The sequence below is a fragment of the Rhinopithecus bieti genome, unplaced genomic scaffold (assembly GCF_001698545.2).
Source record: "Rhinopithecus bieti isolate Rb0 unplaced genomic scaffold, ASM169854v2 scaffold_973, whole genome shotgun sequence".
In the NCBI taxonomy this organism is placed as follows: Eukaryota; Metazoa; Chordata; class Mammalia; order Primates; family Cercopithecidae; genus Rhinopithecus; species Rhinopithecus bieti.
In genome coordinates, this window is record NW_016803205.1 from 349,350 (window position 1) to 375,653 (window position 26,304).

The following is a 26,304-nucleotide window of genomic DNA, read 5'->3' on the forward strand; positions in this document are numbered from 1 at the left end:
TTTTTATTTTGAGACGGAGTCTTGCTCTGTCGCCCAGGCTGGAGTGCAGTGGCCGGATCTCAGCTCACTGCAAGCTCCGCCTCCCAGGTTCACGCTATTCTGCCTCAGCCTCCGGCGTGGCTGGGACTACAGGCGCCCGCCACCTCGCCCGGCTAGTTTTTTTGTATTTTTTAGTAGAGACGGGGTTTCACCGTGTTAGCCAGGATGGTCTCGATCTCCTGACCTCGTGACCTCGTGATCCACACGTCTCGGCCTCCCAAAGTGCTGGGATTACAGGCTTGAGCCACCGCTCCCGGCCCCAGAAAATTAAATTTTATACATGAAATTTTTCTAATGTAAGGACAAGTAACTGTAACGAAGATATGTTATAGTTAAGCCAAAGCTTTAAGTTTATAATATGTGTCATTCTGTTGCGAAAAGTTCGTTATCTATGCCTAGAATACACACACACACACACACACACACACACACACACATACACACACACACACACACACACACGGCAGCAGAGGTGAAGGGAAGATTGAATAGTCCGCAGGGTCCCTGTGGCAGTGTGGGGATCCTATCTCTGGGAGCACAGATCCACCTTCTGTGCTCTGGATGCTCTGACTGGACAGAGTGTTTTTACAGCTATTTCTCCTTTGGGCACTGCCATTTTCTCTGTGTGATCTTGCCCAATCTCATTTGTATATTTAATTTTTGATTTCCATAGGTTTTTGGGAAACAGGTGGCATTTGGTTACATGAGTAAGTTCTTTCACAGTGATTTGTGAGATTTTGGAGCACCCATCACCCGAGCAGTATACGCCGAACCCAATTTGTAGTCTTTTATCTCTTACCCCCTTCCCACCCTTTCCCCCTGAGTCCACAAAGACCATAGTGTCATTCTTATGCATCCGCATCTTCATATACCTTGATTATAAATGATAATTCAATTTTTCAAAAAAATTGACTGAACTGGGATCTTGAGTGTGAAATTTTAGGATATGGTATTTAAATACACGTACAGAATCGAAGTGACCTCGCCTCTGACTTTTATGAAGAATTTGAGACTACCTCTCATGAGTTCCACCACCTTTCTTCCTCAGCACCTCCAGTCTCTCTGTGACTCCGTGGATTCACCTCTCTTTACCTTGGATGGAGAAATCGACCTTCTCATTTCTGAGGCCCATCCATCCGTTTATTTCCCTGTTATCTCTTCTGCCTCTGGCTCTTTTTCCCTCAGTCCTTGCTTGTCTCTTTTCACCTTTTCCTTCCTCCCTTTCCAAAATTTTGGAAAACACCAAAATTTTGTCTCCCAACTTCAAAAAAATGGGAAAAATCAATCCTTCTTTAAATGATAACTGTATGGTCTGCCTCCATTTTTAAGACACTGAGAACAAATGAGAAGGAAGAAGAAAGGGAGACCTGGGGCATACTATATGGTATTTGGGACTTGGTCTATGTGGTGGTGATAAAGAAAACAGTCCCCTTTGAGTTGCAACATGTTTAAGCAGCTGGGGTGGGTGTAACAGGGCTAAGAGGCCCCTTATGAAATTTAGACCTGGTAGTTATATGTGGAGCTGACTCATCTTGGGGAAGATTGCTTGGAGCTTTAATTTGCACAGTTGTGAATAGTGGTGACATGGGAGCAGAGGTGAAGGGAAGATTGAATAGTCTGCAGGGTCCCTGTGGCAGTGTGGGGGGCCTATCTCTGGGAGCACAGATCCACCTTCTCTGCTCTGGATGCTCTGGATGCCCTGACTGGACAGAGTGTTCTTACAGCTGTTTCTCCTTTGGGCAACAGCTTCAACTTCAGAATATTTTTAGATAATGTCCTCGCTCCATCACCATAGAAGTTTGTAGAGCTGAACTTAGGATATATTTGGAGGTTGTGTATTGTAGTGATAAGGAGCCTGTGCTCCCAGTAGGACTGGCTGGGTTCACATTGTGGCACTGCCGTTTTCTCTGTGAGATCTTACCCAAGCTCATTCACTTCTTTGCAGTTGCCTTTGCTTCCTAATCTATAAAACAGGCATAATAATGATACTTACTTCATGGTTATTGTGAGGATTAAATGAAATAATCTATGTAAGTCACTTAAAACAATGCCTGGCACATAGTTACTGTTCAATAAATGTTAACTATTTTATGAAATATGTATTCTAGTACAATAAATCCTTACCTTATCTCTCTCTCACACACACATACATGTAAATGCTTTATGTATGTGTGTGTATGTATGTGTGTTGTGTGTATATATATATACGCATATATATCTTCTCCTTTGGGCAACAGCTTCAACTTCAGAATATTTTTAGATAATGTCTCTATATATATATATATATATATATATATATATATATATACACACACATATATATATATGCAGTCAAAATTAAATGCTGCTATTTCCATAAAGCCTTTTTCATTACCTTTCTGCCTTCCTTTATTAAGCAAACGATTGGTAAAGACACACTATATTCCTAGCACGGAGGTCACAGTGTCAGCAAGACAGCCCCAGTCCCTATTCTCACAGAGTTGATGAACAAGCCATTGCAGCAAAGCGTGATAAATTTATGATAAGAGGGGCACAGGGTCTAATAAATGAATACATGAATGAATAAATGTGTGAGTGAATGTTTCTTGCTATTTCTACTGAAATGTTAAGTGTTTTGATCCCTGAGAATAAGTCAGAATTTCTTTAAAGCCTGTGCTGGTCTATTCATAATGCCATTTCTGCTATGAATTATAACTACTCAAAAGCCCAGAGTGATTCTGGGGCTGCATCCAACTGTTGTTAATCTTCTAAACAGGTAACTGAGATCCAGGTAGAGTCAAAACAATTCAGATGAGGGAGATATATCAACATCCCTCCAATAATAGATGACAGGTAGTAATTACTATCTGCCTTATCACTTTTCCAATGCTCTCATGCTGATTCGCTGGCCAGGGATTGTTCTTTTAAAAAAAAAAAATCTGGTTCAGGTGCTATTGGAAACTTAATATAGCAGGTGAAGCATTCAGGCCCTTGATGAATCGGGGCCAGACACAAATAGAAGGCTATGGACTCAAGGGCTTCAAGGAGAGACATTTAGGACAGATCTGCTCTTAGAGCTGCTGCTTGTACTTGCTAAGAGCCAGAATCCAAAGGAGACAGCTGCTGCAAATGCGCATAAATAAAGGCAGTGAGTTCCTAGTGTTCCTATGGGAACCTGCAGCAGCTCAGATTACCCGTTCCCTAGACAGGATTTCCTTTCAGCTTGGTGTCTCATATTAAAAGGTAGACCAAGGTGTACACTTCCAGAATGGTGCTTGGGGAATATTTGTAGTAGGATTTGCATGACTAATTCTCCCCACACGGTATAGAAGACCTACTCCTGAGGGTATTATACATTTAAAAGTAGCATGAAAAGAGAGAATCTGTCTTTTACCGCATATTCCCAAAATGTAAGTAGCTGTTTTTCCGGTCCCTGAAGTGTGTGTGTGTGTGTGTGTGTGTGTGTGTGTGAGAGAGAGAGAGAGAGAGAGAGAGAGAGAGAGAGAGAGAGAGAGAGCGAGAGAGAGAAATACCCCAGGAAGCAATCCCAGAATAACATGATTCATTTTCTGATTGGAATATTGATCATTTGATTCAAATCTGGATTAAAACTGGTGTATTTGTTAGGTTGAAAATCTGTAGTCTTTCTACCTTAGCCCCTGGCTTTAGTGGAAACTTTGCCTGTAGAAGGAATTCGAGATTAAACTGTGAACACTTACAATCCAGCGCTGCATGATCCAAAGCTTCAGTAGGTTCATGATCAGAAGCCTACACTTCTAACTCCAAGCCCGACTGTCCACTGGAAATTGAAGAATCCAAATTACTAATGAGGGGGGACACCCCAAGCATTCACTACAGCAGATCACAAGGTTTCTGTAACACAGCCACGTTGTGGAACAGAAAAACAATGCGCCTCAGTGTGGGTTCTGTCTGATTCTTCTCTTCCCTCTTACTGGCCAGGTGACCTGAGGCAAGTTACCTGACCAATTTGCCCTTCAGTTTCTTCAAGAAAAAAATATATAATAATACCGATACCACAAAGGAGCTGGGAAGATTAAATAAGGAATTGTATGTGAAATAAATTTTCTAACACCTATTATTTCAGAAAGCACATCTATAGACATTAACTCACTTGATACTTCATATGGATTTGTAAACACATGTATCATCAAATTTTGAGCATGATATTTGTGTTTTTCTATACACGTATCTAGGAGGAACAAGCAATTCTTTTTTTCCCCTTTCTTTGTGGTGATCAAATATAGTTGGCTGTTGTGTAAGTCTTCTTCTTTCTTCCCTTCCCTCCTTCCCTTCCTTCTCCTTCCTCCTTCCCTCCTTCTCCTTTTTCTTCTTTCTTTCTTTCTTCTTCTTTCTTTCTTTTTTTTCTTTCTTTTGAAATGTCCAAAGCAAGAACAAGAAAGAGAAAGAGAAAGAGAGAAAGAGACTGACTTAAAAAAAAAGGGGGAGGGCCTCAAAGTTATAGACTCTGCCTGACCATTAGCTGCTTATAGTAATTTCAGTGAAAATTTAGACTTCAGCTCTGCCCTCTTTGTGAGTCTAGCTTTGCAGAGGTTGAGCTCCTACTGTATACCAGGCCCTGACAGTTGGCAGTGTCTGGTCTGGCATACAGTAAGTGATCAATACATAGTTGTTGGTAATTGCTAATACAACTTTTGAGGTTTTCTTTGGTCTTGAGGAATCAGTGCCCTGTGGCATGTGGTTTGCTCTCTCTCTCTCTCTCTTTTTTTTTTTTTTTATTATACTTAAGTTCTGGGATACATGTGCAGAACGTGCAGGTTTGTTACATAGGTATACATGTGCCATGGTGGTCTGTTGTACCCATTAATCCGTCATCTACATTAGGCATTTCTCCTAATTTTATCCCTCCCTTTTCTCCCCAACCTCTGACAGGCCCCAGTGTGGGATGTTCAACTCCCTGTGCCCATATGGAGAACAAGGAAATTCTATCAAGCCACAATTCCAAAGGCGTGAGTGAATGTGGAGTTGTTGCTTTCACCAAAAATTGTTTTTGCAAAGCATTGGTATTTGTCAAGAGCCTAACTGTGGCCAGCCGCAAACACAATCCAGTAGTTTTGGTGGCAGTGTCCACAAAAGCTCCAGTGAATTCTTTTATGTGAAAAGTCTTCAAAACACAGAGTAACTGTGTGGCAATTACCATCAGAAGTATTTAGAGGCATTCTGAAGAGTGCGTTGGGAATTTTAACAGCCTGATCTCTGCCCCATTCAGATGGTTATGGAAACATGCAAAGTGAATAGCTCTGTGGGCCTGCCAGAAATAGAGGGGGCTTGGCCTATTAGATAGCAAAGTGCAAGTATTCTGCACCCGACACTGTGTGGAATCCAGGGCTGCTGTGGAGTTTCACTGGCTGTGGTCACAGCTGGGGTATGTAGGGCCAACTGGTGACTCGCTATGGAAACTCCACATAGCTTCTCCCTATTAAAAAATTGTACAGGAAAATGCATTAGGAAAAAGTCACATAAATCTCTTCTGGAATGATGCTCATAAAAGATTTGTCATTTTTCTTGGTTCTAAGGGCAGTGGGCATACTTTAATCTAATGTATTCATTCATTTAGCAAATATCCAAAGCTTTTATTTTTAGGCTCTGAAGATACAGCAGCAAATAAAACACACAAAATAATCTCTTCCCTCATGGAGGTTTTATTCTAATGTGAGAGGAGAGTGACAGGCAACTTTTTAAAAAGTAAATTATATAGTATTACAGTAGGTATGGAGGATAGGGAGTGAAGAAAGCAATGTAGTTTGCAATTTCAAACAGAATGGTGAAGGAAAGCCTCACCCAGAAGATAGCATTTGAGCAAAGACGTGAATTAAGTGAACAAGAGAACCACAAGTCCCTGGGGAACAGCTTTGCAAGTTCCGGGAACAGCAAGTGCAAATTTTCTTAGGTGGGATTATGTCTGCAGATTTAGAGAATATAGCCAGCAGGCCAGATGAAGGAAAATCATCATGGGTAAGTGTAGTAGGAGATGAAGTAGGGAAGTAAGGGGGCCACGGCCAGGTGTGGTGGCTCACGCCTATAATCCCAGCACTTTGGGAGGCCAAGGCAGGCGGATCACGAGGTCAGGAGATCGAGACCATCCTAGTCAACATGGTGAAACCCCCATTTCTACTACAAATACATAAATTAGCTGGGCATGGTGGTGGGCATCTGTCATACCAGCTACTCAGGAGGCTGAGGCAGGAGAATCGCTGGAACCCAGGAGGTGGATGCTGCAGTGAGCCAAGATCGCACCACTGCACTCCAGCCTGGTGACAGAGCGAGACTCTGTCTCAAAAAAAAAAAGAAAGGAAAAGAGAAAAAGGAAAAAAAGAAACAGAAAAAAACAAGGAACTAAGGGGGCCACATCATGAAAGGGGACTGGCCACTGGCAAGACTTGGAGATTTACTATGATTGAGATGCGTGCCACTGCAGGGGTTTGGGCAGAGAGGTAACATCATTAGGGTTGTTTCTAAAAGGATTGCTCCGGCTGAGGTACTTTGGGCCTGGAACGAGAGGTAGCCAATTAATTTGCTCTTTTATACCTACTTTCTATGCATTCAATTATATAGTAAGTATTTTACTTAGCATCGGCTATGAGCTGGATACTGGGGAAAGAGACAAAGAATGAAAGATGAGATTCTTTAGTGTGATAAAAAACATGCTAAAGAGGGCACCTAACCAAGTGTTGGGGAAGCTGAGGCCTGAAAGATCAGTAGCATTATCCAGTGGAAGAGGGGAAGGAAAGAATGCTGCAGGCATGCATGAGAATGAGAATAATAACAACAATAATAAGATAGCTAATACTGAGCACCTCCTGTGTGTTAGGGATTCTTCTAAGCACTTTGCGTGTATACCATCTCATATAATTCTCACAAATAACTACATATGTGATAAGTATTGTTATTGTCCTTATGGAACAAAAAAAGAATGTGAGGCACAGGAAGGTGAAATCATCTGCTCAAGGCCAGCGGCTAGGAAGTAGAGGTGCCCAGACTGACAACTGGCTCAGTCAGCTTCACACCCCGAGTGCCTGACCACTTGGCCAACCTGCATAGAACACTGAGTCTGAGAGATGAGGCTGAAGAAATGACCAGGGGCTCAGTTCAACCAAATTTATTTTTAAAATAAGTGTTACAAGTAAACTCTGTGCCCAAATGCCAGGGCTACGAGATAAGTAACAAAGCATGACTCCTATTCTGAAGGAATGTGCTTCTGGTGTGCCACATATTAAAGCTTAATAAATACCAATATAAATATGATCATGGAGGCCTGGCTGTGCAGAAGGCCACAGAGAACTTCGTGCAGCATCCACAGTCGTGTTCCTGTCAATACAAAAGCCAAGAGCAGCAGCTGGCCCAGCAGGAAATGTCAAACCCTGGATTGCCCCAGGATTCAAAGAGCCATCACAGCACTTCACACCAGAGTGGGGTAAGAGCCCCCACATTACCGGCAAGAGAAGAGGTTTTCAATGAGAACAAGGCACCCCCACTATATAATATCATTTTTATTCAGGGTCTGACAGCAAAGAATACACAGAGGAGGAGAGGAAAGCTTTGGTGTTGTGTGATGAGGCAAAGGGTCCCAGAGGTTTGGTATACATTCACTTAAAACAAAACAAAACAAAACAAAAAAAACATTGCTTGTAATTTTGCAACCTCCTTAGGGTATTTCAAATGGTTTGTGAAGATCAATGTTCTGCATGTTCAAAGAGTTTAGGGAGTTTTAAAACCTCCCCATTCAGACTGGCTTGTCATAAAGAACAAAGGAACATGGAATTTCTTGCAGGGATCTGAATTCACACAAAGGAGCCCAGAGATCTAAAATCAACAAAGATGGCCTTTGAACTTTCCTCAATCCAAAAGGGGAAAAGAATATGTATTGCTCTGTAGGCTCCAATCTACTTGCTGCTTTTATCTTCCATCAATAAAATTGGTTTTGTGATTTTTATTTATGTAACTACCCAGTGGCCATGAGTATAAAGTAGTGGTTAAAAGCTTGGGTTCAGATGGACCTGAGTTCAAATTCAAGTTCTACGACTTATAACCTGTGACCTTGGCCACGTTGGTTGAGCTCTTCAAGTCTCAAATTTCTCAGTTATAGGATGAAAATAAGAATATCATCTTCTTCATTAGGTTGTAATGAAGATGACGTGAGAATGCAATTTCTACATGTCTAATATATGGTAAACACTAAATCAATATAAATTGGGTATTTTTTCTGTTTTCCATTAACTCATACATTTTAGTCTTTAACATTCCTCTCCTAGGAGAAGCTATGAAAATCTAAGAAGAATGGAGATCTTACATTCACTGAGATATCATTGTTTGGCCCAAAGGTAGAAGGCAGCTTAGGAGAGCAACACATATAGGACTTATCTGACATTCTAAAAAAGAGATTGGTAAACTACAACTCATGGGTAAATTCAACTCCCTTCTTGCTTCGTGAAGTTTTATTGGAATACAGCCACACTCATTTGTTTACATATTAACTATGTCTGTGTTTGCACTGAAACAGCAGAGTTGAGTAGTTGCAAGAGACCATATGGTCCACAAAGCCTAAAATATTTACTGTCTGGTCCTTTACAGGAAAAAGTTTGCTGATCCCTGCCTGCTCTAAAAGCATAAAAATCTATATTTGTTCAAGTCACATAGCCCCAAAACTGTATACATTGGAAATCCATCTCCCTGTAGAAAAATACAAAGACTACCTTCAGGTCACTATAAATACTTTTACTAGTCCATGCCAGGTGCTGTGGGAAGTGCCAGGCACACAGAGACTCATAAGGCTCATCCTTGAGCAGTGGCTAAAGAAATGAAAGGAGGTTCACCAATGACCACAAACTTTGTTAAAAAGAATCAGAGTAAACAGACAAAGATAAACATGAATAAAATTGCAGAAGTGGAAACATCATTCATTCATTCAATCATTTGTCTAATCCATATTTACTGAGAAACAAGGCAAGGAGAAAATAGGAAACACAAGGTTAGATGAGGTGGTAAATGACAAAAACAAGTCTGCCATAAGAAGACTCTGAGAAATGCATTCAGCAGAGCTGAAAAGCAAATGTGGGGTTTCCAAGGCATGAGCAAAAAGGAGAACCAGAAGGCCACCATGGTGGATAGGGAGGGGAGACAGGGCAGAGTGGCACAAGATGAAGTTCCAGAACTAGATAGAGTCCAGGTCATGAGGGCTTTATCAGACAGGGTGTTAGGTTGTTGATCGACATGTGTTGGGCAGCCATTGAGGGATTATAATCAGGGAGGTGACATGATCTGATTAGCATTTTAAAACTTTCACCATTGTTACTGTTTTCCCCTTCCCTTCCCTTCCCTTCCCTTCCCTTCCCTTCATGAATGATTTAGTCCAAAATCATTAGACAGGGCTGAGTAAGGTGGACTTCCCCAATGGATATGGAGCAGAATGTCAGAATGTCAGAATCCAAGTAAGGTGTGGAGAATGTCTATGTGGTGGATGGGAGTGATGGGTGGCACTGCCTGGCATAGGGTGTCAGATCAAAAGTGGGAGAAGGAAAGGGTTTCCACAGGAGGTTGGGGCTGCCCAGCCAAGGTGGTAGTGCTTAAGTATGGTAAAGAAGGTAGCTACATGGGAAAGCACCCTGGCATAGGAGATCAGAATCCAAGCCCAGGAAGAAGGGTATCTATGAGAAGCGTGGAGAGAACAGTGGCTCAAGTAAGGCCAGAGTCCAAGCATGGTAAGCAGGACGTCCTACAGAGTAGTGCCACTGTGCTTCCATGCAGGCTAAGAAGGACATGGGCACAGGAAAGTGCCTGGGGGAAGGAAGTTGGAGCATAAGGGTAGTGAAGAAGGTGTATGTGTGGGCAGGCAGTCCAGTGCAAGCAAGGGGCTGGAGCCTGAGCAGGGTAAGGAAGACATGGCATAGGGACATAGTACAGTGCTGAGTGCTGGATCCCCAGGTAAGTGAGGAGCGGACCCACTTGGGGCAGGCAGGTGGGGAATAGGCGTGTGGGTGTCAGAACGCATGAGGGTGAGGAAGCCTTCCACATGGGTGTGGGATATTGGAGTCCTTGTGGGTAAAGGAGGATATCTGTGTGTGTGTTGGAGTGGGGAAAGGGTGCAACAGCAATGGGAGATTTGTACATTCAGGGACAATGATCAAATAAGTAAATATATTTAGGATAATGGGAGTTAGGTTTCTCACTGTCAGAGAATGGTGTTGTAAATATGGAGAGAATGAAAACTAGAATCCACTCGGCTTGTTAGTTTGGAATTGGAGATGTTGCTGGAAACTTATGCTTTGACAGAGTGAAGTCTAAATGTGTTTACACACCTATGTATTCTCATACATATGCTCTAGCTGTGCTTGCTAACTGAGAGGGTCTGGGAGGAGCGGCACTTCATCCGCAGGAACACACCTGGTACCTTGATCCTCATTTCCAAATACTATTATTTACCAAAAGGAAACAAGGCACTTGAAGAAATGACAGGCTTTAAGGCTCAGACAAGGAATGTACAAAACAAGAAAATAAGCCTGAAACATCTTGCACCAGAAAGTAGAGAGATACAAAGAAAGATGGTGATATAGCAAAGGGCTATATCAAAGGCACCCCAGGTGGTCAACTATGAGTTAATTTGAGTATCAAAATAGATAATGACAGGACATCAATAAAATTATAACTGTAAGTTCATATAGATATAAATAAATGATAGAAGTAAACAAAATTTGTCTGAGATGCAGATTATTTATATAGTCTCAAAGTACTTCCTCACAAAATACTTATTACTTACAAAGAGAAAAAGAGTAATTTTATAGTGTGGAAGCCTATCAGACATCACTCAATCAAGTAATCAAAATTAACAACACAATAATGAGACAAATCGAAATGTGATGGGTCACAACAAAAGAAACAACATCGCTTCTGCGAATTCCCTCCGAAGATGCATAATTTCAATCTAATCATTAGGAGACCCCTGATAAAACCAAACTGAAGGACATTCTGCAAAATTACTGGTTTGTCATCCTCAAAAATGTCATGGTTATGAAATTCAAGTAGAGACTGAGAGACCATTCCAGACAGAAAGAAAATAAAGAAACATGACAACTCAATGCTGCATGTGATTCTGAATTAGATTCTTTTGCTGTAAAAAGCATTATTGAGATAATTGGCAAAACTTGAATGGCATCTGAGGGTAGATGGAAGAATCAAATGATTGTATTGTGGCTATGTAGGAGAATGTCTTTATTGTAGAAATACACTAAAGTATTTGGGAGATGATGGGCATTAGATTGGCAACTTACTCTCGAGTGGTTCAGAAAAATAAACACTGTATAATTGTGGCAACTTTTCTTTATGTTTAAGATAGTTTTTAAATGAAAAGTTTTTTTAAGAAAGTTCATATATTCACTTCAGACATTTGATTCCAAAGTCTTTGCACATGCCCCTACCTTGCTCTATCCCTGGAGGACCCCACCCCTTGTGAACCAGGTTTGTTCTTCATTTTCTCTGCATAAGGAGAATGTTCTTAGAGCATGTCCCTTCTTCTCCTGTGTTGAAGTTTACCTGTACATATCTATGGGGTTTTTTTCTTGTTTTGAGGTAGGGTCTCACTCTGTCACCCAGGCTGGAGAACAGTGGCATGATCACAGCTCCCTGCAACCTCTGCCTCCTGGCCTTAAGAGATCCTACTGCCTTGGCCTCCCAAACTGCTGGGATTATAAGCATGAACCACTGTGCCCAGCCATTATGTGTCTACATTTCTATTTACCCCAGAGGGTAGGGTCTATGTCCATCACACTCATGTCTGCATTCCCAACATAGAGCACAGCTCAGCTCCTGGCATTGTGCTTGATAAAAGTCATGGAAAAGGGAGAGAGATAAGGATATAGACATCACTTTGAGAATCACTTCTAGAGCCAACAGGTTTAAGTTGGAAAAGATTTAAGAACTGCCTGCCCTAGGTTTGAATTACAACTGAGTTATCTTGGATAAGACATAGACTCTCTGAGCCTTGGTTTCCTCATGTGTAAAATGGGTTGTTAGGTGGGGCAAATTTTGTAAGTTTTGTAAAGCATGGAGTAGAGTCCCTGGCACTTAGCAGGTATGAAACAATTTTGTTTTCCTACTCTCCTTAAAATAAAATAAAATCATCAAATAAAACTAGAAGATCAGAATTCCAGGTTATGTTCTCGATTTAACTACAGCCTTACTATATGAACTGGGATAGGTTACTTCAATTCTCAAGACCTCAGTTTCCTTCCTGGTAAGATGGTAGGTGGGAAAATGAGGAAGTAAGGAGTAGGCCTTATGACTGTCATGCTACCAAGAACCCAAGAACTCAAAACTTTTTTTTTTTGTTTCTGGATGATAGTATAGAAGAGGAGGGCTATGAAAGATTTTGCTATAGAGGATGTTCCTCAGTTTTAGCAGTCAAGGCATGCAAAGCGTGCCTCCTAATGGTTTGTACCGCTGACTCATTTATATCTGCTTAAATTAGTAGGTAAATTGAGAGGTGGTAGTGTTGTTAGGTTACCGTTGAGCCTATTAATAATTTATGAGCCATCTAGGAATTAATACACACTTTAAGTTCTCACTGCGTTTTTCCTTATTCATAATTCTTTGCCTAATTGCTTTTTCCTTTAAAATGGGGAAGCTGAGACCTTGGATATTTGCCTAATGGCTCAAGCAGAACCATGACCTGGTTGCCAAGTCTTTCAGTTCTTTTATAGCCTGGGGACATTTGCCATTGAAAGAAAACTGATGGGTTTGATATTCCTGAAAGAGATATTTAGCACTGACCTCTGGCCCCATTAAATGCTTTGGCCCTTGCCCATTCACTGTAATGGGAGCAATAAATTTGTTTCAATTTAGGACATTGTCAAGTAGGAAATATTGACAAAAACAAAATAATGCTTTGAAAACAGCCAGGATGAAATCATGAATAAATAAACATGTTGAACTTAACTGATAAATTAGCAAATGGTCATTCATAAGAGTCTGACTGGATCATTTCAAAGTTAGGCCAAATAAATTCCTGTCTCTAATAGAAATATCATCTTACTCTTTAGGCCAGAGGAAAGGTGGGCTGCGTAGAAAGACACTGCAAAGCGTAGAAAGGCATTTACCTCGTCTGACAGACCTATTTTAAATAGATCTATTTGTTTTCAGCTAAATGCCAAAAGGATGAGCCAGATGACTCTAGTAGCCTTTTCTATGGCAAGACATTTATTATCCTTGTGTAAACACCTTTATTAGGCATCTCAGCAAGCTGTTTCTCCACCTTTTCTTTGTATTAGTTCCTTAGATTGGGGCAAAGAACTGAAATTCCATTCAGGTATTATTGTATGTGTTTCCTTTTGAGTATAAGAGATAACTTCTAACTTGGAGATATTCCTCATGAAGAAGGGGAGAAGTGTGCATATGGCATTGCTAATATTATCACATAGGTAACATCGTTATGACACACGGCAATAAACCACAAAACATGTTTGCAAACTTGTGAGGCCTTAAATGGTGTTGCCTTATTAAAAATCCAAATGGCTAAATCTTCCAGGGTACAGGTAGCCTGAGGGCATTATTAGCTGCATAAAAACTAATTGGACCAATTTGAATGGAAGAAAATTTTGCCTGAAGTCTTTAATCACACTAATAACTTAATGGTTTTCTCTTCAACATAGCCCAGGCTGTGTTTAGGAAGATGAATCCATGCATGCAGCTTAGAAAATTTTATGAAAGATCAGAGGGTTGAGAGGAATAATAAATCTCTCATTTAGAAAGTTTAGTGCATGTGTATCTCATGTTTTCACATCATAGCAAGGTAACAGCAAGCAATTGTTGGATAAAGGAAAGTATCATTTTTTAAAGATCAAGCAAACATGAGAAAGCTGATTCTGATTTTGCTATGATTATAAGGGATGTTTCTCTAAGAAGAATTTAGTGTTCATCTTTATATGCACATAATCCAAAACCCTGTAACTTATTATCAGCTCTGTAATTCAATGAGCTCCCCAAATGGTAACTGAACAATAGTTTGACGTGTGTTATTATTAAATGGAGTGTGTTTTAGTAGAAAGAGTATGGAATGAAAGTCTGAAAAACTTCTGTTCAAGTTAGGTTTTTGCCTCTGGCTAGCATTGTGAGTTTCTGCAAGTCATTCAAGCTTTCTGAGCCTGACTTTGCATCCCCAAAACGCAGGTGAAATTAATTCCTTCCCAGACACCCCACAGGGGTTTTGTAAAAATGTTACAAGCTAGTCGATAGAAAAGTGTATGCAAGCTATAAAGCCTTCTGCAAGTATAAGAAATTATTATTATTATATCATAGTAGAACTTAATGTTCTGGGTCTCTTTATTTTTATTTAATTGTTTTAATTTCACTCTTACTTTCAAGCCGTGTAAAATAGTATACGTCTGTTATAATTCATCAAATCAAAGTTCCCAAGTTTGCAAAAGCCACACTCAGAAGAATGTGATTTTAAAAAATGATTCCTTTTGGACTGCATATCCATCTGAAGTCTTCTTTGGAATGCAATTCAGTCAGAAGCAATTGTGGCACTAGCAAATATTCTGAGAATTCATGAAATCCCACAGCCAAAACCATGATTCATTGCTCCAATACCAAAAACATTTGGCAGGCTGTAGTTTGGAAGCCACAACACTGTCTATTTTCAAGGCTCTAAATAGGGCCATTTGGATTCATTGTGACACTGCCTGGTCCCACCACACTAAAGAGATGGCACCAGAATTCCCCAGTCTCTTCAGACATTATTTTTTGTATTTCTTCTTGGGACTTGCTTAACAATATATCTCTTTGGATTAAATTGCATAGAGTTTTAGGAGTATCTCCTCTATCCTGTAAGCATTGCAACATGAATATTCTACAAATTTCTTTTATATAAGAATTCTTGTTAAGCAACTCTGGATTTCCTAGTGCCGGCCTTACACAACCTGTCATTCAAATCCTTAACGATGGGTTTATGTGAAAGCGGTTTCTCTACAGTTTCCTTTGCTTCATTTTAAATGCCAATGTAGTTCCTCCTTTGAAATGGAGCACTAAATGCAATGGTTCCTTCAGGCATATAGCATGTTTCAGTTACCATTTCAAATGAAATGTATTTAGACAAAAGCTACTAACAGCATGCTGAGTAGCAGTGGTAATGTATAGCCAGATGTACTGTGGCATGTATGTACAAATCAGGCATTCAGCTCTGGCCAAATGTTGGACAAGTCAAATAAGGAAGATAAAAGTCTCCTGCCTAAATGGGGACTGTGTAATCTCACTCTGCCTTTCCAACATGCCAAAGCTAGCTTCTCAAAGTCTACGTGATTCATGAATGCCTTCTAAAGAATTACAGAATGTGACCAGGCGCTGTGGCTCACACCTGTAATCCCAGCACTTTCAGAGGTCGAGGTGGGTGGATCAACAGGAGTTCAACACCAGCCTGATCAACATGATGAAACCCCATCTCTACTAAAAATACAAAAAATTAGCCGGGCATGGTGGCACATTCCTGTAATCCCAACTACTTTTGTGCTGATGCACAAGAATTGTTTGAGTGTGGGAGGCGGAGATTGCAGTGAGCCGAGATTGCACCACTGCAATCCAGCCTGGATGACCCAGAGAGACTCCGTCTCAAATCAAACAAACAAAAAAAGAATCACAGAATGTAAGAAATGGACGAATCTGGAACGTCACTCATCACATCTTGTGACCTGCAGGTAGGTGCCTGGATCCCTCTATAGCACCTGGATCCATCTGCAGATAGGTGCTAGCTCCCTCTACAGCCAAGAGGTGCTTCAGTCCTTAGCTTATAGACTTCCAGAGATGGAACAGAATCCCCTACTAGAACAATTCGATCTATTTTTGGACAGTTCTAATCTTAGGAAATGCTATGTTTTGTTTTAATTGTTGTCATGTCTAAGGCTCAACTTAACTCTGTGGGAATGTCATCTATATGAAATGTCTTCACCATTTGAAGACTGTGTCAATTGTGGATATTCAGTCAGTCACAATTCAATCTAATCACTTGTCATCTGGCACCGATCTCCCCTTCTTACTTACAAAGCAGTCAGGAGTAATTCTGTCCAACACTCTGCTAGAATCCAGTTGTATGTTCTAGCCTATTGATTTCCCCTTTATATTTATCTTCACCAAAAAATAATAAAGTAAATCTAGAATGATTTTCTTTTCTTAATGTATCCATGGTAGCTCCTAGGAATCAGTATTTTTCTAAGAGTGCGGAAAACTTCTGTTTAAATCATTCCTTTCTGAAGCTTTGCCTGTAATGTACATTAACTCACTAGCCTAGTTTGTAGGCTCTGTCTTACTCCTGCTTTGGGGAGTTGAGGCTATATTTGCATATATTATTTTCTAGCACCTTTCCTATTCTTCTTCGCTCTTCTGCCATTAGTTTTAAATACCCTGGTTCCTGTCTTTACCCAGGGTGCATTAATTCATTCACAGACAATGTGACCATTTGCAAACAGGCTAGTTGGTTCTGACAAGCCATGGCCTAAACGGCATGCATGCTCCAAAATGCAGTTTACATATTACATATTGTGGATTTGAGTATGAACTGGTCTAATTGGCAGATGTTCACTAGGACATCTATACACCTAAAGCATGAATTAATTAGTAAAAATATTTTTTTAAAAATTTGGTTCTATTCTTCATTTTAATAAATTATTCATATCCTAATGTACCTTTATAAAAACAGTGACTGATGATAATGTTTATATTTATGTATACATCATGGAGCTAATTTGAATTAGCACTAAAATAATATATACTAATATAACATGGTAGTATGCAAAAACTAACCTAAAGACTGTTACTCCCTTTTTATAAAATAAAGTTTTATTTTACATCCACAAAATTACCCATATAGTAACTAGTAATTCATATATATGGCCATCTGTGATATAGATCATCTTTTTAGCATAAGGAAGACTACCTAGTTGACCAGCAATGTTGAAATACTTGCAAAATTGAGTGCTTTCCTTACCTGTCATTAGTTCGCATTTACTTTTGTTGAATTCCTGAGGCAGCTGCATCACTGTAAGTTCCTTATTTTCACTGACCACAACTTCAGCAAATAGAGGTCCTGTTGTATCTTCTAAACCCGAGCATCTGTGAAACACTTGCTGAAGTCTGGATGCACATGGGTTGAAACAGCTAGTTCCATTGATCAGGGTCTGGTTTCTTCTGTTTTGTTTGACCTGGGCATGGGTAGCTTCCATCTGTCTGTCATCCTAGAACAGCATCTGGAGCCAGACTATGTGGTATCTATCTCTTGGGCAAAAAGGTTAAGTCCCCTGACATGGATTGCATTTAGCAACTGAACAAACAGAGCAGCTTGGAAATGAGCTTTTATTTAGAGGAAACCAGATAGCCATTTTGGTAATAAAATATTGATTTCCTATTATCTTGTGTTGCCAAGACTACTATGTATAGCACATTTCTTAAAAGGAGATAGAGTTTTAAAGAAGTTAGGTCTTATTAATAAGGGAAATTATATTTTGAAAAATGTCTTGAGTGATATTCTATTACCATGTTTAATGTTGATTGAGAACACATCATGTCCCATTTAAGTCAATACTTTGTCTTTTTTTTAAGCATTGCTTTCTTCTAAAAAACAGCATGTCTACTCTATAGCTTAAGGAAGTGAGGCCAAAGACGCAGCCATTTTTAAGGCAGGTAGAAAGAATTAATCAGTGTGAACTGATGTTAGCTTTCAGGAAAATCTGATGTCTCTAAATGAACATTTTGTAATAATTTAATTTTATTTAATTTAACATACTTTTATTTTAAGTATTTGCAAAGTATTGGCTAACCCCTGTGGGGAATCTAAAGATGTCAGACATAATCTCTGACCTCCAGGAACTATCTGTCTAACAAGGTTCACTAGCATACACATACAGATAATTCTACACTAAGGCAGACTTTGATGGGTACTGTGTAGAATTATCAGGTTCTAGAGGGATATGGAAGAGGAAGAGGTTAATTCTGACTTGGAATTTTCAAGAGGGCCTCAAGGAAGATGCCAACTTTGAGTTGGACCTTGAAGAATAATAAAAGTAGGTAACATTTATTGAGTGCTTACTAAATTTCAGCAATGTTCAAAGTGCTTTAAACTTATTAACTCTTTTAAGTCTCATGATTAACTTTATAAGCTAAGTCTTGCTATAATTCCCATTTTATAGTTGCATCACTGAGGCATAGAATAGTTAAATAACTTGCCAAGATAGTGAATGATGGTGTCAGGATTCAAATTCAAGGAGTCTGGCACTACAATGCTCATTCTTAACCATAGTACTATACTGCTTCCTGTCAGGGATAAATAAGCATATTCAAGCAGTTGAGAGCAGCTCAGCCACAGTCATAGAGAAGAGAAAACTGAGGAATGTTTGAAAAATTCAGTTTATTAGTCTGGCTTGAACTTGGGCAAAAAATGTGTTGAGGAATTGTAGAATACAAGACACAGAGACACAAGTAGGGCTATAGAGAACTTGGTATATCGGCTTGGGGAATTGCAGGGTAATGCTGTGGTAAGGTTTTTATCATAATAGGACCCTTTAGGGGGAGTACTGAATGACTGGGGAGAGAATGTCATTTAAGGATCTATTAATTCTATTAAATGCTCCAAAAACTCTTTGTTAAGCTTCTCTTATGTACCAGAAACTGTTCTGAGTGTTGAGGATATAGCAGGGAACAAGAGAGACAAGTCCCCACCCTCATTGTGTGGAAAGAATATGGAGGGTATATAAGTAAACAGATAAATAAACAAGATAATTTTCTATAGTTCTGGAAGAAGGAAATAAAGTGATGTGATGTGATAGAGAGTGGCCATGGGCAGAGGAGTATTCACTCAGAGTGGTGGTCAGGATCTGTGACTGTCCCAGGCCTGAACTGAGGCCTAAATGGCAGAGGAGGCAGTGACAGATAAAGGCAGGGCAAGTGTTCAGCAAAAGGGGATTTGAGTTTATTAAGAAGAGCATTACAAGAAGAGTTAACAAATGCAGAAGCTCTGAATTGGGTAAGAGCTTGGAGGGTTCAAGAGGCAGAAAGAATGCCAAAAAGAAACATTTAGCAAAAGATGATGGAGAGGGGAATGGGTTGAAGTTTGAGAAATAGGCAGGACCAAGACCTTGTAGGTAGAACATTTGTGTTTTATTCTAAATGAACTGGGAAGCCATTGAAAAGTTTTAAGTAGATGAATGACGTAATCTGTTTTATATTTTGAAAAGATCACCCTGGATAATATATGAAGAATGGACAACATACAGACAGAAGTGAAAGCAGGAAGATCAATTAGGTGGCAAACTGGAAAGGCCAAAGAAGAAAAAGATTAGTCTAGGCCTTGAGGCTGCAGAGAGATGGATAGATTAGGATTATGTTTTGGAGGCTGAGCTAAAAAAACTTGAATTGAGTGAGAAATGTGAGAGAAAGAAGCTATTACCAAGGATGACTCCAAAAATTTTGGCTCAAGGTAACTGAATGATGTAATACTAGTAACTGAAGTGGAAAGAACTGGCTTGAGGGCTGGGAGAATTAAGAGTTCTTCTACAGTCATGGTGAAGTTCTAGGGGGAACTAGGGTAGTTGCTTTAAGAAAGACAAACGATGAATGAATTCAAGAGAGATAATAGATATATAATTAACTGATGGATGTAGATTTTAGGATGAGAGTTTTGATAAATTCAGGTTTTGAGTCAGATGAACTGGAAAGGAAGTGACCCCATTTACCAAATCGGCAAAAGAGCAGGAGGAGTTTGAGAAAGGAGAAGGGTCAGGAAGGTAGGAATCAGGAAGAGATTCATATTTGATAGTAGATAAATAATACATCATCTTTAGAATCCAAAAGACTTGGATTTGAATCCTGGATGAGCTATTAGCCAACATGTGTGACAAGTTACTTAATTGTTCCAGTGTCAGTTTTGTTATCTATAAAATAAGGAAATGATATTATATGTAAAGTAATATATATAAACACAAAAGAATCATGCAATGAATATTATCACTATATCTTATCATTATCATAAAATAACAATATAATAATAATGCTTCTTGGGATGTGTTTTATTTATATTATTACTAAGATAATAATGTTCTTGTTTTAGTCCTTTTTAGTAAGGATTACAAGCACAAACTGGAAATTATTTATGTTCTTTTCCTATTTTACAGATAAATAAACTGAGGCTCAGAAAGGATGGCATACCTGAGGTTTTACTGCTAGAAATTGTAACCCATGCATAAGAGTCAGGTTTCACACTTAGATGTGACTTAAACCAAATAATTCTGAACTCTTCCCCAACTAGTCACTTTTAAGATAAAAGCTGCTTTGTATCACTTTGCCACTTCTCTGGGATCTATATTGAGTGGAAAAATTCTGTGTTTATAAAAATGTTATTATCAGATCACCACACTGTGAAACTATGTGTTTTATTAATTTTCCAGTGCTGGACAAGATTCCTCTCAAGGTCTGTCTTTGGAGGAGATGAAAAGAAGTCTTCAATACTCACCCATTGACAAATATGGTAAGTAGACAGATTCATTAGGTTTGTTAAGAAAACTACCCATAGGAAGGTGATATCCATTTGACAAAAAGGAAGAAAACATTGCACATTGTAATATCCAAAATGACTGATGCGTTAAAAATGTAAGAGTATAAAATTTGATTTTACATGTCTTTTATAACTCATTTACCTTTAAGGTTAATAATATGTGTGTGAGCATGTGTGAGTGTGCATGAGTGTGTAAGTATATGTGTGATTATTTGTGAGTGCCTGTTTGTGTTTGTGTACATAGAAAAACGTACAACTCTTTAAAAAACAAACAAACAAACTCCTTCCTCTCATGATATTCCAAATACTTTGTCAACATTTTATTAAGTCCGTTGCTTCTAAGCCGACATTAAGTGCATGTAGGCAGGGAGAGCAAAAACAAGAGATGAATTTTCACAATGACATAATATGTTGGGAGAGCTCTTCCCCTTTAGCCAAGCACTCAAGGGTAAAATGCAAATCCAGCCATTCCTTCAAACAGCTGGAGAGGCAGTGAGGACAGTTGATAGGATCCAGTTTACACAGGGCTTCTTCAGAAAGAATTAATAAAGCTCTTGGAAATAATTAGCAAAGTTTTTTTCAGGTCTCTGGAAGCCAGAGGATGGACAATTGCCTTTATCATCAGCTGCCATATCAGTGTGTTAGGACTGGGATGTCCTTTTACCAACCTTTAAGCCTGAGAGGCACTATGTTTAATTGGAATTTTAGCACAATGGGCCCATTTATCCACTGCTACTTCCTTTGACTATATGAAGAACTGAAAAAGTGTCTGTCAGTTAAAGAGATCAGATTTATTATAAGAGCTGGGTTTGGGAAAGAATAAATTGGATGATGTGAGCCTGGGTAGGGGGCAAGAGACCTAGGAGACCTTCGGCTTTGGGATCCTCACCAATTCACCTCATCTGCAGAGACTCATTACCTAAGGCATTAGAAACCTTTTAAGAAACAAAGAAAAATATATGTTCTGAATGGATGCAGACAAACTACTTGGGCGCATTAAAAAAAGGGAAACTTTGTGCTTCTGACTCCCAATACCTGTCTAGAATGCAGATGAGTGCTTTTTATCATCAGCTTTACAACATAATTGGCCAGTCCAGTGACAGATCCTTTTGAGGGGAAAATGCACTCCAAGTGTCACATCCTCACATTTTTTAATAGATATAATATTGTTTCTTCAAACCTTTACAGATATAACTTCACAACCACAAAATATAGGGCATCCTTTGAAACATGTGCTTTGACCAGAAGTCTTTCCTTTTGTGGTGAGGTTTCAAGATGAAGCATTTCTTTAACTTAATTTGTTTCTTAAAGAAGAATTCCCCCAAGATGGAGAAGTACGAAAAATGTGGTGTAATAATGCAAAATTTGGGTTTTCCTATGCATATCTGTCTCAGGGATGGAAGAAAACATGAGGGTGTTTGGATGCAGTGAGAGTACCTATAAACAAAGAAGATACATTTGATATCTCCCATTAGGAGCATCACATCATACAGGAAAGAACCCTTTAGTTGCCCTTTATTCTATTTCCTAAACTGATTGCAATATAACAGCAATTTTATGGGCTGCTTCTCCCTCTGCTTTGCCGCCAAAGAGCAGAGCTCGAAAATGGAGATAAAATGAAACACATAGCTCTTTACTCTATACTTGAGTTCTTTTACCTTAAAGTAACAAAACATGCAGACTTGGTTCAGTTCCTAAAGCCTATGGTCAAATTTCAGTTGAGTTCCTCTTAAACCGACTGGGTCCACAATCCAACACATCTATTCTTACATTCTGGCAATAATGGCATCAATAATAAATGCTAGCCTCAATGCTTTACTGATTTTGCTGCTCATTCCTGAGGGGAGAGCCCATCCACCCTTGTGGGATATATGTCCACAATCAAATTTCCACTGGAGTCCTATGGGGCAAGAGGCACTGGAATATCACAGGCCAGTAAAATTGCACGTCGTGTATTAGAAAGCTGATTATGGTCATAAAAGTATTACAAGTTTATGAAAGGATCTATCTGTGCCTGAAATGAAGTCTCATTTTTAGCCTGGATATAGAAAATATTTTGCTGTAGCAGGTAAATTTTGTTTTAGTCTACACAGAATTTAGATTCGCTGATACATATCCCACTGCCCATCATCTCATCCTCCCCCATCATAACCTTCCTCACATCTGACCAGAGCCAGTTCCAAAAGAGGTGAGTGGGAGATACCAGTTGACAGGAGTATCGCTATCAGTGGCATTTTCTCTCAAGAGAGTTTATGTGCTACCTAAGATATTTTGACAGAGACCTTTCTTATGAAAATAAATATGTCTATCCAACTGCATATTGCTAGGTGTCTTAATGAAAATGTAGATGACTGGGTTGGTTATGAAAACTCGGCTATCAAAGGGAAGCAAAAGCAGCAATAGCTATTGACAAATTACGCACTTTCACAGAAGCAATAAATGGCTTTCTTGCTTCAGAGTGGAAAGAAAACTGCTTCCCTATACATAGCCCTGTGGTTCTCTTGGACAGTGGCCTGATCCTGAGCCACTAGATTCATTCTCTAGACACATCCAAGGCTATTACTTCAAAGGGCATCAAATGCCACTGGTATTTAGACCTGAGAATTTTATGTACCTTTAAAATTTGGGCTACCAGGGAGAAGAAAACAAACAAAGCCATCTGGTTTGAGAAAGAAAGGCTCTTTCCTTTCCCTTTCTTTTTTTCTTTTCTTTTTTTTTTTTTTTTTTTGAGACAGTCTTGCTCTGTCACCAGGCTGGAGTGTAGTGGTGCAATCTCGGCTCACTGCAACCTCTGCTTCCCAGGTTCAAGTGACTCTCCTGCCTCAGCCTCCTGAGTAGCTGAGACTACTGGCATGTGCCACCACAGCCGGCTATTTTTGGTATTTTAGTAGGGATGGGGTTTCACCATATTGACCAGGATGGCCTCAATCTCCTGACCTCATGATTCGCTTGCCTGGGCCTCCCAAAGTGCTCGATTTCAGGCATGAGCCACTGCACCTGGCCTCTTTCCTTTTTCTTTACTACTCTCTCCACCTTCCTTTTTATAGCCATTGTTTGTTTAGCATTCACTGGGTATCAGACAGTGCTAATTATCTTAGGTGCATTGCCGACCTTATGAATAAGTGCTATTATTTCTCCCATTTACAGATGAATAACTGAGGCATAGAAAGTTTAAGTTGACAAAAGTCACAGAGCCAGCAAGTAGCGGAATCCGTGCTTAAACCCAGATTTGCCTGACGTGAAAGCCTGTGCTTTTAGCCAGCCTGACATGCCATCTGCCTGAGCTGTACCCTTCTTTACTCCAAACCCAAAATGCCACCTGGCCAGCTTGGGTCCAAATTAGACATTCATCATTCATATTTGCCTGGTCTCAGCTCTCTGTTTTCATTGTAAATGTTGCTTCTGCCTTGCAACCACTCACCAGCAACCATTGTCCAGATTCTCTGTTCACATGATCTGGAAGACCTGCCTGGTTCAGGCTGGTAATAAAAAATTGGGGGATGTACTGAAAGACTAGTAAGTAACAACTGAACTTCTTTTCTCATGCAGGCTATGTATCTGATCCCATGAGCCCTATGCATTTTCATTTTTGCCGAAATGGTAGCAGCTTTGAGGACAGCAGCTGACAGCATTCGGTGTATACCTAAGGAGAGTTTTTTCCCCGAACTGACAGCAACGATTCCAACCACGGCAAGCTGGCTTCCAACTATAACATTTTATTCTCAAAGGTCTCCTTATATTGGAATGGTTTTTACTGGTCCTATTTAATTCCCCACTATTAGCAGGCTTTGGATTTGTGCCTAAGGAATAATACGCAAAAGAACCAAGACAGAATGTATATGAAGAATTGTTTTTAATTTTGTAAATTAAAAAAAAAAATTAGATCATTACTTGGAGATGGAGCCTAAGTCTGTGGTGGACAGATAATAATTATGTTTTCCAGGGCTGAATTATGTAGACTTGTGTTTGACAGCTATGGGTTTGATTTCTTAGAACATTGTTCATTTTCTTTTCTCATTATGTTACTTCTAGTGTTCACCTCTGTGATTAAAGATTCTTTGGTGAAATAGAACATTGATTTAGGAGTGTACTTTATTTCAACAAGACTGCCACTGAGTGCATTTTTTTCTAGCCATATTGGTAAAAACAGTAACAAGTTTTAGGTCAAGAAGACTGCAAATTGAAGAATAATCATGTATTTTGATTTTGGCAAGAGAAATAAGGTTAGCAAAGGAATCTTGGACATCCTCTAAATCAAGGTTTCTCAACCTTGGCACTGTTGATATTTGTTGAGAGGGTGGGGAGTTGTGCCATGCATTGTAGGATGTTTAGCAGCTTTCTGGTCTCTACCCTCAGGTGCCAGTAACACCCCCTATGATAGTTAATTTTATGTGTCAACTTGACTGGACCATGGGATACCCAGATATGTGGTTAAATATTCTTTCTGGGTGTGTCTGTGAAGGTGTTTCCTTAAGAGATTACCATCTGAACCAGTAGACTGAGAAAGGCAGATAGTCCTTCCCAATGTGAGTAGCATCATCTTATCCATTGAAGGCCTGAATAGAGCAAAAAGGTGGAGGAAGGGAGGATTTGCTGTCTGCCTGACTGCTTGAGCTGGAGCATCCATCTTCTCCTGCCCTTGGTGCTCCTGGTTCTCAGGATTTCAGACTCTGGTTGGAATGTGCCCTATCGGCTCTCCAGCTCTCAGGCCTTTGAACTCTACCACTGGCTATTCTGGGTCTCCCATTTGTAGAGAGCAGATCATGGGACTTCCCAGCCTCCAGAATTTCATATATATATACATAAACACACACACACACACACACACACACACATATCTGATTGGTTCTCTTTCTAACAGAGAGCCCTAATACACACACTCCCAAGTTATGACAATCAAAAGTGTCTTCAGACATTTCTACATATGCCATGGGGGAGAAAATTGCCCCAAGTTGAGACCGATTTCTCTAAATTCAAAGAGGAGAACCACAAGCCTAAAGAGCAAACAAGAAATTTAGAGCCTGACTCTAGCTGGCTGAATTTAGGCATACCTGCTTTCTCCTCCTCCTGAAGTAATGTGGGTTCATATGTAAATGGAATTGGATAGTAGAAGTGCTGATTGCTCCTTAGATATCTGTGGCAAGCTCCTCTCTCCTCCACTTCTCCCTTGCCAGTTAGAAATTATGTTTCTAGAGGGCAATTTCTATCAGAAGAACAGCAAACCCACCTTTCAAATCCCTTTGAGCCTCTTCTTACGACTTATGGTTGCAAAGTCACAAATCCTGGCATGCTCTGATTAGCTTGTAGAGAGCCCAGTGTAGGTTCAGAGACAGAAATTAAAAGCAACTTGGTACTTCCAACTAGATTTATCTTCTTTTAGCCTCCAGCCTTTTCATTTCCTTACGCAATTATTCTGGAGTCACAGGTACTCTATCCCACCAATCAGGTTCCCAAAGGACTGTATAATAAGCAGGACCGAGGAACCTGAAGTGACCCCTCAGGCATAAACCCTCTGGCAAAGACAGAGATGGAGAAAAAGGAGCTGATTAAAGAACACCTGTCTCCATAGCTTTCCCTGTATTCTTTTGCTCTAGCAACTCTAGGAAACGAACCAGCACTTAGCCTGGGACTTTGGGGCTTAATCCTTTTAAGAGTAGAGTTGAAAGAAATACCTTAGAGAGTTTTTTTTTTTTTTTCAAAAGATAGTTTTAACCAAAAGAGTC

The 26,304-nt window shown here is 39.7% G+C and overlaps 1 protein-coding gene across 2 annotated transcripts in view; it reads left to right on the top strand.

The window, feature by feature from the left end:
• The window catches only part of TNNI3K (TNNI3 interacting kinase), a 344,598-nt gene extending 319,945 nt beyond the window's left edge, over positions 1-24,653 (top strand). For both annotated transcript variants that reach the window (XM_017868932.1, XM_017868921.1), the window contains 2 exons: positions 20,475-20,554; positions 24,131-24,653. In XM_017868932.1, the coding sequence (XP_017724421.1) occupies positions 20,475-20,554; positions 24,131-24,207 (157 nt within the window). In that variant the 3' untranslated portion in view covers positions 24,208-24,653. The remainder of the gene's footprint in view (positions 1-20,474; positions 20,555-24,130) is intronic.
• The last annotated feature ends 1,651 nt before the right edge of the window (positions 24,654-26,304 follow it).